Here is a 13,193-nt window from a genome sequence, read left to right as displayed (position 1 = left end):
CCTATGACCCTGCTATATCCATCCGTCCATCTCTATATCTCTATGTCTGTCTGTCCGTATTTATCATGTATCTATCCATCCATCTATCATCTATATTTATTATCTATATATCTACCTACCTACCTATCTATATCTATCTACCGTATCTACCCTATCTATCTATCTCTACTGCATCTATCTATCTACTTATCTATCTATCTCTAGCGTATCTACCATATTTATCTATATTGTATCTATCAAATCTATCAATCTATCATCTATATCTACTCTAGCTACTCTATCTATCTCTACCTACTGCATATCTCTCTCTCATCTCTCTCTCTAGCTTATCTACCATATTTACCATCCTACCTACCTATCTATATCGTATCTATCAATCTATCTATATCTACCGTATCTACCCTCTCTATCTTTACTGCATCTATCTAATCTCTCTATCGTATCTATCTCTAGCCTATCTACCATATCTATCTATCTATCTATCTATCCATCCTGTATCTATCTATCATCATCACCTATCTATATCTATCATCTATCTATATTTATCATTTATCAGCTACGTATATCTATCAGCTATCTCCTATCTATCTATCAATCAGTATCATCCATCCATCCTCATGAAGGTGGACTCCAGCACGAGTCCGAAAGCTCAGAAGACAAAACTTCCGGTCCTGATGACCAACCCAGATTGGATTCTACAATATACCTGCCTGAGTGAGCCAGGCCACTAAGCCAATTCTCACCGTTTCAATGGCCAGAAGCTGAATTGTGAATTTGAAGGGACCCCAAAACAGCGCCCTGAAATGAGCATGTTTGGCTAACAGGGGACTTGTAGACCCCCATTCAAAGGCTGCACAGACAAGGGAGGAGGGGGTCAGGGTTAAACAACCTACCAGGAGGACATGCCATGGGTCTACCTGGGCATCTACCCATCTGCCCATACCTGACCTCATGCGGAAGGTGCAGGCTGCGAGGTTTTGCTCCCCGGACTCTTCTCACCTGATCGTAATTGTCGTGACCGTGGAAAAAGGGCTCCTTTCGGAAGATCATGCTGGCGAGCATGCACCCTAAACTCCACATGTCCAGGCTGTAGTCGTACATCTATGAGAAAGGGAAGGAAACTCATTAGCACGGCGCGCTCGCAGACTGACAAGGGAAAGACCCAACCAGCACGGGCGGTGTTCGCTTGGAAAAGTTGGACTGCATCACACAATAAAAAACCTCTGTGACTCTTATGCTTAGTCAGAGATATAATTCAATACAGTGAATGTCCAGCGATGTTTTCTGTGATGACCCAGGGTGGGATACAAAATAAGGCAAGTCCCAAAAACAGGTGAAGCCCCTTTTATTCCTTCACTTTGCTTCAAAACTCCAAATATCCTTGACTGGAGACAAAAAACACCCCCAAAAGCAATTATGGAAAGGAGGAAATGCCATTTAAACTAAAAATATAAATTAAAAAGAGTAAAAACAACACAAACCACACTGAAACAATTAAGGGAGCCAGGCAAGATAAGGGCTTGAAGATGTCCACAGATATCGGAACACACACTGGGAAGGATACCAAACTCAAGAGAGGAACCATAAACTAGAGATATTTCCATGCTTTGTTTCCAGCACTGGCCCATACGCATGTCCGTCCTTTTAACCAGTTCTCACAGCTGCAGCCCATGAAGGGGATCAAGGCCCTTTCCTCCCCCGTAGACCATGCCATTCTTGTCTCTCCCTTATCCTCTCCTCCCTGCGTGCCCTAGGATGGAGAGGGGATGGGCCTGGGTCCTCCTCCAACTGCCCAGCTGGCCTCTGCCCTTCCCCAGCCTCCTCCACAACCTTTGGAGCCACACTTCCACTCCCTGTCGGCTGTTCCTCCTGTCCCTCGGAGTCAGTCTCCAACAGGGGCATGACATTTCCTTTCATTCTTTCTTTTCCTTTCTCTTTTCCTTCCTTCCTTCCTCCTTTCCTCTATCCATCCACCCATAATGTCTGTCTAATCTATCATCCGTCTGTCTGTCTCAATCTGTGAGTGAGCCTGCCTGCCTGCCTGCCTGCCTGCCTGCCTATCTATCTATTTATCTATCTATCTATCTATCATCTATCTATCTATCTCTATCTATCATCTCTCTCTCTCTAGCTCTATCTCCTTCCATTCATACCTCTCTCTCCTATCTCTATATCATCTATCTCTCTATCTATCTATCTATCATCTATCTATCTATCTATCTATCTATCTGATCAACTTATCTATTTATCACATATCGGTATCTGTTATCATCTATCTGTATCTATCACCCAGTGAAACTTTTGTGCCTAAGGTGGAACTAGAACTCCTTGTCTCCTAATGAGCCTGGCCAATGCCCAAAGTCACCCACTTCATGCCTAAGGCGGGACTAGAACTCACAACCTCCTGTTGATTGGCCTGTCAACCAGTCAGCTTTCATGCCTAAGGCGGGACTAGAATTCAGAGCTTCCTGGTGACTAATCTAAAATTACCCCGTTGGTTTTCCTACCTAATGCGCGACTAGAACTCCCTCTCTCCTGGTTTCAAGCCTGGTGCTTTAACCGCTAGACCAAACTGGCTCTAAGTATCGTTATTTATTCATTTCATTTTGCTTCCTTTTTTGTTTTTAGGTTCTACTGGGGCAGCCAATCCATCAATCCCTTTTTTCCAGGTTTGTGATCATTCCACATCAAGAGCACAAATCTCTCTCTATAAAAGCGAAATACCCCTCATGCATCATCACAAAATCTCCAGAACTCTAAAGCTTTCAAACTTGAAATTTGGCACCTATGTTCCTCTTGGCTTCTAGGTGCTCTCTAAAAAAGGATTTCTTTGAAATGACCATCAGAGCATTAGCATTTCGTTTGTTGCTGTTGTATTATTATTATTATTATTATTATTATTATTATTATTATTATTATTATTATTATCCTGATTATGTCCCTCTGATGCTAAATGAGTTCTTAAATCCCCAAAACACAAGTAGAGGAGTTTCAAGGAGTTTTAGTTTCACAGAAGCAACCAGCTTTAGTACAGAACAGCTGAGCTAAGCCACGCCCAGGCTCCTTGCTGCCTCCTCCTTGCTCACACAGTTTCAGTTTCCAAACAGCCCTCAACTGTCTCCCACGCTGACAGGACGCTAGCCAGACGAATACCGATGGATGCTGGTAGGCAGAATTACTTCCCCCTTATTTTCCTCTCCAAAAACTAAGCCTGACCACACGGTTTCGTAGCGAAGCACGGATGTCGAGCTACTACCTGATAATCTACAAGGAGTTCGGGCCCTTTGAAGTATCTGGAAGCCACTCGGACGTTATATTCCTGACCCGGATGGTAGAATTCAGCCAAACCCCAATCTATTAGCCTCAGCTGAAAAAGGAAGGAGAGAGATTAAAGATGGAAGGTGAAATATATTTATATATATTTTCCTTGGTTGGCAGCAACACTCGGGCAACTTTGCAACCCCTCTGCCTGAAGAGAATTTACAAAACCAGAAACCAATGGGGGTAGGTAACTCTATAGAAATCCAAAGGTAATTAATTATTTGAGACGGCTCGGAAATGAAACAGCCATGGTTCAAAAGAACCACTGAATTTTAGTCAGTCCTCGACGTACGGCTGCAATGGAGCCCAAACGTTTCTGTTTGGTGCTAAGTGAGACTGTTGTTACATGAATTTTACCCCATTTTACGACCTTCCTTGCCACGGTTGTTCAGTTGGTAAATTAGTACCCTGGCTGTGAAGTGAATCTGGGCTTCCCCACTGAATTTGAGGATCAGAAGGGTTGCAAAAGGGGATCCGGGGACCCCAGGGAGCTGCAACTGTCCTAAACGGTGCTGCAACCGGCGTAAATATGGACCATTTGCCAAGTCTTTAAATTATGACCACGTGGGGAGGCTGCAACGGTCGTGAAGTAGGAAAAACGGTCGTTAAGTCCCTTTTGTTCAGTGCCGTTGTTAACTTTTGAGTGGTCACTAATGGTCACTGTCTCCAAGGGATAGAAATCTTTCCCTTTCCCATCATCCAGTCAGAGCTGAAGAAGCTTCTTGGATGAGAAGCGAAACTTTTTTCAGAAGAAAAAAAAAAAAGAAGAAGGAAGTCCAGTTATCTCCTGAAAAATAAAAAAAGGCACCTTTAAGGACTGGATGACTGAGAATCTCTAGAGACTTTTAGTTATACAATTTGGGATGGATCCCCTTGGAATGGTGTGCGAGTAGGAATGGATTTCCAGAGGGGGAAAAAATTGCCGACTATAGGAACCAGGAGTGCTACTCAGGTGATCCTGAGGACACAGATAAACAACCTCCAAGCGGGCTCAACGACCCTCTAAAAGGATGCAAATGACCAGCTGTCTGCAAGGAGTATAGATACTTCCTTTCCTGACCATCCTGTCGGAGCCGAAGAAGCTTCTTGGATGAGAAGCGAAACGTCTTCAAAGACAAAAAAACCAAGGATTATCCTGCTGCCTCGTGAAAAAGCACCTTTGGAGAATGGAGAATCTCTACAGAGGAATCAGCTTTTAGCAAGACCTGACCCACAATGCAAGTAGGGAAGAAACGTAGCAGCTCCCTGAAGGATAGAGAGGGAAGGACCACCCTCAAGGCCCAGCGGTCTCCTCACCTTTCGATGCTCGTGGTCGATCATGACGTTGTGAGGTTTGACGTCTCTGTGCATGATGCCCATACTGTGGCAATAATCCAGGGCCTGGAGAAGAGAGAGAGAGACACCCCAACATCAGAAAAGGGGGTCCGTATATGAAAGTCACATCATGCCCAAAGTGGAACAAATTATAGGGAGTCCCATTTTCCGAAGGGCCACCATTCAGTGTAGCTGCTTAGAAAATGGCGGCTGCTTAAGGGCAATGTATATAGTTAAAGGAAGAAAAAGGAATGTAATTGATATATATATATATATATATGGATCTTTGGTTGTTCGGGTTTTCTCCCGCGTAAGATTCGAAGTATCTAGGCAACGTTTCAATGAAGTCTCATTCATCATCTTCAGGCTTCTGTCTTTGGCTCTGTGCTTCTCGGAGTGATGAGACTTCATCAAAACGCTTGCCTAGATACTCAATCTTGACGCAACAGAAAACCTCAGAAAATAAATATAAATATAAATATAAATATAAATATAAATATAAATATAAATATAAATATAAATATATATATATATGGATCTTTGGTTGTTCGGTTTTCTCCGCGTAAGATCCTGGCGTAATCTACGGGAGAACAACAAAGATCCCACATACAAAAGAACCTCAGAATATATATATATATATATATATATATATATATATAGAGTAAATATTGTTGCTGGAGCGCTGCAAAAGCTGTAAAAGTGATATAAAATGATAGGTTTAATAAAAAATATTTATAAAAAGAAAATGGCGGCCACTTCGGAAGTCGCGACCTATCTTTCTTCCCTAAGCCGAGCTTTCAAAGTGTTGAGTGGCTGACGTGGGGGTGAGGGGACGGTGTTGGGGCACAGTGGGCGGGGATGCAGCCCAAGACCTGTGGGGACCCCGAAAGGTGGGAAGTAAAGCATGAGGTGGACGCTCTGTGAGGCGCAGGGTAGGGCCTGGAAGAACAAGGCAAAACCTTAAAACCAGGATTTCTCAACTTTTAACCCTGCAGACTTCAACTCCCAGAATCCCTCAGCCAGCGTGGGGAATTCTGGGAATTTGAAGTCCGCCCATTTTAGACACGTGCAGGTTGAGAAACGTTTTCTTAAGCAATTCTCATTCAAGGTAGAAAGGGGAGATTGTCGAGGAATGGCAAATCTTAAAGAGGAAGCAATCTTACTAACTCTCAGATGCTATTATAGGTTACAATGCTATTAAAATAGTGGGGGAGGGGAGGAAGGAGAAAGAAAACAGAGAAGGCGGACAGCAGAGAACAAGAGGGGAGGGGAAAGGAGAGAACGGAAAAGAAAAAGAAGAGGAAAGAAAATGAAGGGTAAGAAAGGGAAAAGGAGGAGAAAGGGAAAGGAAGAAAAAAGAAGGGGAAAGGAAGGGAATGGGAAGGAAGATAAAAGAGGAAAGAAAAGAAAGAGCGAGAAAGGTAAAAGAAAGGGAGAGGGAAGGGAAGAAAAGAGGAAGGGAAGGGAAGGAAAAGGAAAGGAGGAAGGGGACACTTCTGAAGTGAGAGACATCGGATTCATCTATCCTGGTCTGTCTTAACCCAAAGAAACTTGTTCAACGCCTCGGCGAAAGAAGAAAGACATTATCCCGCTTCAAAATGGCCGGCCTCTTCTTTCGCCAAACGCCACTTCCGGGCCATCTCAAAAGACTTTGAGGCAGGAAGGCAACTCACCTTCAAGATTTCATACATGTAGAACCGAATGTCGTAGTCCGTTAACGTCTGGTATAATTGCTGTGGGAAAGGAACAAACCAAGATGAATAAAGCAGCAACCTTCCCATGTCTAACCCAACAAGGAAGTTACTACGCACAATCTCACTGCAATCCCAAGATGCTATTCTAGGTGGCATAAAAATGTAGAGTTAAAAACGTTCGCCGAACTGGTCACTGGCCTAATTTAATTTTTTTCCTGCGTCGATTCCTGTAGCTGAGGACTTTTTTTTTCACCTGTTTTCAGAGGTGGGGGCTGTAATGCACATATAACTGACACCATCCCCCAGGCCAAAGCCCCCCACCCACCCACATTAACAAAAGGGGGATGCAAATCAGAGGCTCCGTTAATCTTTTCCACTAAGCTGCCACCTAGTGGCTGAGTGCAGTGCCTACAAAGCAAAAAAGATAGATGGCCTCTACGGAACCCCCAAAGTAAACCCTCACTGACTTGGGAGTGTCCTGCCTTGGGAAATTTCAGTGTTCGGGTCCTACACCGCAAGAAGTTTGGAGCACAAATGCTAAAGAGGAAAGGGTTGGGAACATGTGTCAATCATTACTTCGTTGTTTGTCAAGTTGTGAACCGGCAAATATTTTCACAGGCCAGAGGGAAGAAACTAATGAAATAAAATAGAAGCTAATGAAAGAGACTCTTTGCAGCTCGGGGTTGAACTGGGGGCTCCCGGGGGCAGGTGTTTCATTACCCAATTAGATGGCATCTTGTACTAGAAGGGAGTGGGGTGGAGGAGGAGGAGGAGGAGGAGGCCTTGTGGGGTCCTTGGTGCTCTCTGAGTTTAGCTGTTTTCTTGCAGACCTTTCATTACCCAACTAGGGAACTTCATCAGTGCTAGAAGGGAGTGGGGTTTGTTAGATATATTATTATATATTAGAATGTGCTGAGGTGGATAGATTTAACATTTAAAAGAAAATAAAAGGAAGAAGCAGAATTCTTTTTAACTTGGGACTTGTTTTACCAATGGCTAAACTAATAGAAACAGGTTAGAAACGAAAAAGGTAATAAAAGGTTTTTGTGTTGAAAATTTTGCAAGATGGATACACTAATTGTACTATTACTTTCTGATTAATATTGACATTTGTTTGTTTGTACAAGATAACAAGTATGAACATAAACAAGAACAAAGGAAGTAAATACACATGAATGGGGACAGTAGGACAGGGACGGTAGGCACGCTGGGGCGCTTGCGCATGCCCCCTTTAAGGACCTCTTGGGAATGGGGTGAGGTAGACAGTTCGAGGTTGAAGCTGTGAGGGGTGACGTATTTATTATGACTATTGTAGTTTTACTTAAAACTAACTGCGCCCAGACAGCACGCTGTTCAGATAGATGTGGTGTCAAGAGTATATTCATGAATTGGAATAGACCATGGTAACAAGGTCAGCCAACGAATAGGCACAGTAACTAAATCAGCCAATGAGGACAGTTTGGAAACTGAAACTAGAAGTAGCCTAGGCTGGAAACTGAAACTAGACATAGTCCAGGCGTGGCTCCATATTAAGCTCTGCAACTCTGCAGCTATGTTGAGCTCTGTGTCTGTCTATTGAAAATGAAACTAACTTGCTTGCTTACTTGCTGAAAGACCGGAGCTCTGCTCCGAACTTGCAACGTGTTTCTGTCTTGAGTTTGCTCCATCTTGGGAGAAATCTACAACTGGTTTGTAAAATCTACTTATTCAGTTTATAAAGATGTTAAAGGAAGCATCAGCCATCTGGGTTTTATTGTTCCGGCGCTGAATTGTCGCTGCAAAACTCCGAACGCGCGAAAACTTTTTTAGGTTTATTTTTCTTAAACATAAAATCAATAAAACATTTTTTTTTAAAAAAAAAAAAGCACTAATGCGCTTCCAGGTTCATCATCACTTTGCCTCCATGTCCCCATCAAGGCTTGCTTTCCTACCTCACCCCCTACCCGACAAAAGCCAAGAAATTAAAATAACGCTGCGCTCTCCGACGGATGGGAAAACGTACCTTAAAATCTGTGTTGTTCACATGCTCAAACACCAACGCAGGGGTACGTGACTAGGAGAGGGAAGGAAGAGAGAAGGTCAAGTCACCTGGGGTTCTTCCAATGCATGATTTATTAGGCCACTTTAAAGGCTGCTCAGAGGCTGGATTGCTGGCCGACATTTCTAGAAACCAGGAAAAGGCTGCATTTTGCAGAAAGCCGAATTAATTCTAAGGCCTGATAGGATCAAACTATTCAGAACAGGCCTTTTTTTTTTTTTTTTTTTGAGGGTGGGGGGAGAGAACCAGAGGTGAAAACAGGAAATAAAATGTCACTTTTACCATTTTAGAATCCAATGCCTGAAATGCTGAGCTACCTGATGATGATACGGTCCTTGGAGGTTCTGTAATTAGGTTATTATTTGAAAATGACAAAGGCAACAGGTGTTGGTAAGCAGTTTTGCCCATCCTAGCCAGACTAGGCTTAAAATGTGCTTTTTCTGCCTAATCAGGTGACAGGAGGTCTTGTCTGAAACTTGCGAGCTGGACTCGGTGCCTCTGATGAACTAGATCCCGGATTTATTAAATTTATAGGCCGTCCATCTCAGCATCGAGACTCCGGACAGATAACAACAGTACAAAGAGAACAACAGACACTGCCCAGAATCCCTCTGTGAGGGAGATAGTCAATTTTAAAATGTGACAGACAGACAGTTATACATACGGATGGATGGATATAGACAGACAGAAAGATGGATAGATATATAGACAGGTAGATATAGACAGATATAAATAGATGACAGAAACACAGACAGATGATAAATATAAATGGATAAGAAATAGACAGACAGACAGACAGACAGACAGACAGACAGACAGATAGATAGATAGATAGATAGATAGATAGATAGATAGATAGATAGATAGATAGATAGATAGATAGATTTGATGATAAATAGGTAGATGATAAATAGACAAGATAGACAGAGAAAGAGGTAAGACAGATAGATATAGATACCGTAGAGACAAGATAGAAAAATAAAAATAGAGATAGATAGATAACAGATAATCAGAGTTGGAAGAGACCTTGTAGGTCATCTAGTCCAACCCCCTGCACAACGAGGAGACCCCACACCATTTCTGACAGATGGGAGTCCAATCTCTTCTTGAAAGTCTCAAGTGATGAGATAGGATAGACAGACAGACAGATATAGATAGATGATCAGACACAGAGAGATATGTAGGCTGACGATATAACAGATAACAGATTAACAGAGTTGGAAGGGACCTGGTGGGTCATCTAGTCCAACCCCCAACCCAAACAAGAGACCCTACACCATTTGTGACAAATGGCAGTCCAGTCTCTTCTTGAAAGTCTCTAGAGATGAAGCTCCCACAACTTCTGAGGGCAGCTTCTGTTCCATGGGTTGATTGTTCTGTCAGAAAGTTTCTCCTTATTTCTAGTCATTGTGTCATTGTATAGAATGACAGATGGATACAGGTAGACAGACGGATATAGATAAGAGAGGGGGATACCAATATTATTCCCTTTATCTTTTTATACCTAAAATTAAATTAAATTAAAAAAACCCAACCCCTTTGGACCCTGAATTCCCTCAGCCCACCTACTTGCCACCCATCAAAATAACTCACCACTGGATCCTTTACTATATCGGCAAGGGTGATGATGTTGGGGCCGCCTCGCAAGTTCTCCAGGATTTTGATTTCTCGTTTAATTTTCTTCTTTTTCACCGGCTGACCAAAGGAAAACAATCGGTTAGCTGGGACAGCCAAAGCTCCGGAGGGAGAGGGGGGGAAAAATCCCCACTGTAGCTGCAACCAGCATTTATTGATTATGTTTACTGAATATATTTGGGTTACCACCCCCCACCCCCCAAAAAACCAACCAAGGTTGCATTTAATTTCGCAGCAGAAAAGTGGCAACTGCAGCGTGCGAGTTTGTGGAAGCAAATATTGTGTCTTTTGAAAAAGATGTATGTAAAGTCAGAGGAGAGATGAACAAGAATCTGTAGACAAGCATTAATAGAAGAGAGTTATTTGTAGTTTAGGCTTAAACTGGGGTCCTTAGTGTTCTCAAAGCAGAGTTCTTTTCTTTCAGACGTCTCATGACCCAACTAGAGAACATTATCAATGAAAGGGGATTTGTGGAGAGGAGGAGGAGGAGGAGGAGGAGGAGGAGGAGGAGGAGGAGGAGGAGGAGGAGGAGGAGGAGGCAAAATGATGACTGTGGGGTCCTTGTTGCTCTCTGAGCATAATTGTTTTCTTGCAGACGTTTCATGATCCAACTAGGGAACATTATCAGTGCTAGAAATAGTGGGGTCTGTGGAGAGGAGGAGGAAGGGGAGGAAGGCAGGAGAGAAAAGGATGGGAGGGAGGGAGGAGGAGGAGAACTGTGGGGTCCTTGTTGCTTTCTGAGCTTAATTTTTTTCTTGCAAGCGTTTCAAGATCCAACTAGGGAACATTATCAGTGCTAGAAAAAGTGGGGTTTGTGGAGAGGAGGAGGAGGGGAGGAAGGGGAGGAGGAGGAGGTTGCAGGCTCCTTGGTGCTTTTGTCAGCATCTGAGATTGGTATTTTTCTTGCAGACGTTTCATGGCCCAACTAGGGAATACCATCAGTGCAACAGGAGTGGAGTTTTGCTCTCTGTTTACATGTAAGTGGCTTGCTCTGTTCGTTTTGGCAGGACAACCAAGGAACTAGCAGCTCGGACCAACAAGCTAAACAGCAAATCACAGCCCAATCAAAGAACCGCCAAGAACATTCCTACCAACACCGACAAGGACAATCTCTGTGTATAAACTGAGAGCAACCCCCACTCCCTTCTAGCCCTGAAGACGTTACCTAGTTGGGTCATGAAACGTCTGCAAGAAAACAACCAAACAGAGAGCACCAAGGACCCCACAGTCCTCCTCCTCTTCCTCCCTGCCTTCTAGCACTGATGACGTTGTCCAGTTTGGTAATGAAAGATATGCAAGAAGACAATGGACCTCAGAGAGCAGCAAGGACCCCAAACTCTTCCTCCTCCTCCCTCTGCAAACACCCCGTATCTTCTAGCACTGACAATGTTACCTAGCTGGGTCATGAAACGTCTGCAAGAAAACAACCAAGCTGAGAGAGCACCAAGGACCCCACAATCCTTCCTCTGCGAACCCCACTCACTTCTAGCCCTGATATTATTTAGGCGAGTCATGAAAAACGTCTGCAAAAAAAATTAAAACCAAGCTCAGAAAGCACTCCTGACACGACCATCCATCAAACATGCACCAAGGAGAATTTCCAATGCTCAGCTTCAATTAATTCTGAAACGAATAACCCAAGAATTATCAGTAAAGTAATTCAGGAAGTCGACTTTGGGCAACTCTTTGAGTCTCCTTCACTCAAAAACGGTACTTCCCATGGTAACAGAATAGTGAAATGAGTGGAAATTCAAAAAAAAAAAAACAGGTTTGCAAGATTCTGGAAGTCTTTGTTATTTTGAGAGAAAAACAAGAAGAAGAAAAAAACCCCACTGGTCCTGCAACCCTCGCTGAGCTCTTTGGAACTGGGCCCTTAGGAGTTAATTATCCCAGAATCCCTAATTAATGAAGTCAATGATTTGGAAAACAAGGTCACAACCCAAAGATCTGTTTTCTTCTGTGCAAAGGTGATATGGGAACCGCTCCCTAGATTTCCTTCCCAGTAGAACAGACCATTGTAACTCTTTAAAAAACAAAACAAAACTCGCATATGCAAATATTTAAGTTATATAAAAGAACGAAATAACACAGCTGGAAGGGACCTTGGAGGTCTTCTAGTCCAACCCCCTGCTCGGGAAGGAAACCCTATATAGCATTTTAGACAAATGATGGTCCAAAATCTTCTTTAAAACTCCCAGGGTTGGGAGCACCCGCAACTTCTGAAGGGAAGGTGTTCCAATGATTAGTTGTCTTCGCTATCAGGAAGTTTCTCCAGGTTTGCTCCTCTCCTGGATTAAGTTTCCATCTGTTGCTTCTTGTCCTGCCTTCAGATGCTCTGGAGCAGCGGTTGCCAACCCGGTGGGCCGTGAGAAAATTTGGGTGGGCCGCAGAGAAATCTCACCCCCAGAGCACCCTCCCCACAAAGCAATTAATCCAGGCTGCACAGAAACACAAGGCTGCTCCGCCCACATGGCCCCCGGGAACCCTCCCCGCTCGCTCACTCCTTACCCGGCAAACCTGCCTGCTAAGTTGCTATTTTTCCTTTTTCTGACCATCATCTGTTCTGCTGTGCCGGGAGATTTAGATTAGCTAGGAAGCAGGAAATGGTTGGAATTTCTTGTTTTCTAGCTAGTCTTTAGATCTTCCGCTCAGCACAGCCGAACCTCCCTTAGGACTGAAGGTTTGCTTGCAAGCAGTCTCGCGGCAAGCAAATTTGAGAGACTGAGCTAGCTGATGGCAGATAGATAGATCACTGAATGATTCTGTGAGCAACTCAAATCTGCCTGCTTTGCCTGATTTTTGGATAAAAGTTGCTCTTTTTTATAAAAAAAATTAATATTTACATACATGGTGTATTGTGAGTTAATTTTGTGAGTTTGCTTGCAAGCAAATTTTATGAGTTTGCTTGCAAGCAAATGTTATGTGACAGACTGAGCTAGCTGATGGCAGATAGATAGATCTCTGAATGAATCTGTGATTCTGTGAGCAACTCAATCTGCTTGCTTTGCCTGATTTTGGGTAAAAGTTGCTCTTTTTTATAAAAAAATCAATATTTATATAAATATTTATATTTGCATACAAGCCATGTCCAGCCAGTCACATGACCACCAAGCCACACCCACAAATTAGGCCACACTCACAGAACCAGTTAGTGGTCCCTGGGATCTAAAATTATGAGTTTGGTGGTCCCT

At 43.3% G+C, this 13,193-nt stretch overlaps 2 protein-coding genes across 2 annotated transcripts in view; both read right to left on the bottom strand.

Moving 5' to 3' along the window:
• Nucleotides 1–13,193, bottom strand: part of SRXN1 (sulfiredoxin 1) — a 126,158-nt gene that overhangs the window by 9,140 nt on the left and 103,825 nt on the right. The gene's annotated exons all lie outside the window — the stretch shown is intronic.
• CSNK2A1 (casein kinase 2 alpha 1) overlaps nucleotides 1–13,193 on the bottom strand; it is a 43,854-nt gene that overhangs the window by 6,085 nt on the left and 24,576 nt on the right. The window contains exons 4-9 of the mRNA XM_026721266.2: nucleotides 9,961–10,062; nucleotides 8,332–8,382; nucleotides 6,309–6,368; nucleotides 4,618–4,701; nucleotides 3,257–3,367; nucleotides 1,000–1,101 (exon numbers count right to left, since the gene is read on the bottom strand). Coding sequence (XP_026577051.1) covers nucleotides 1,000–1,101; nucleotides 3,257–3,367; nucleotides 4,618–4,701; nucleotides 6,309–6,368; nucleotides 8,332–8,382; nucleotides 9,961–10,062 — 510 coding nt within the window. The remainder of the gene's footprint in view (nucleotides 1–999; nucleotides 1,102–3,256; nucleotides 3,368–4,617; nucleotides 4,702–6,308; nucleotides 6,369–8,331; nucleotides 8,383–9,960; nucleotides 10,063–13,193) is intronic.

This window comes from Pseudonaja textilis, chromosome 3, assembly GCF_049901715.1.
Source record: "Pseudonaja textilis isolate UNSWEBS1 chromosome 3, rPseTex1.2, whole genome shotgun sequence".
Lineage (NCBI taxonomy): Eukaryota > Metazoa > Chordata > Lepidosauria > Squamata > Elapidae > Pseudonaja > Pseudonaja textilis.
This window is presented reverse-complemented; position numbering and strand designations above follow the sequence as displayed.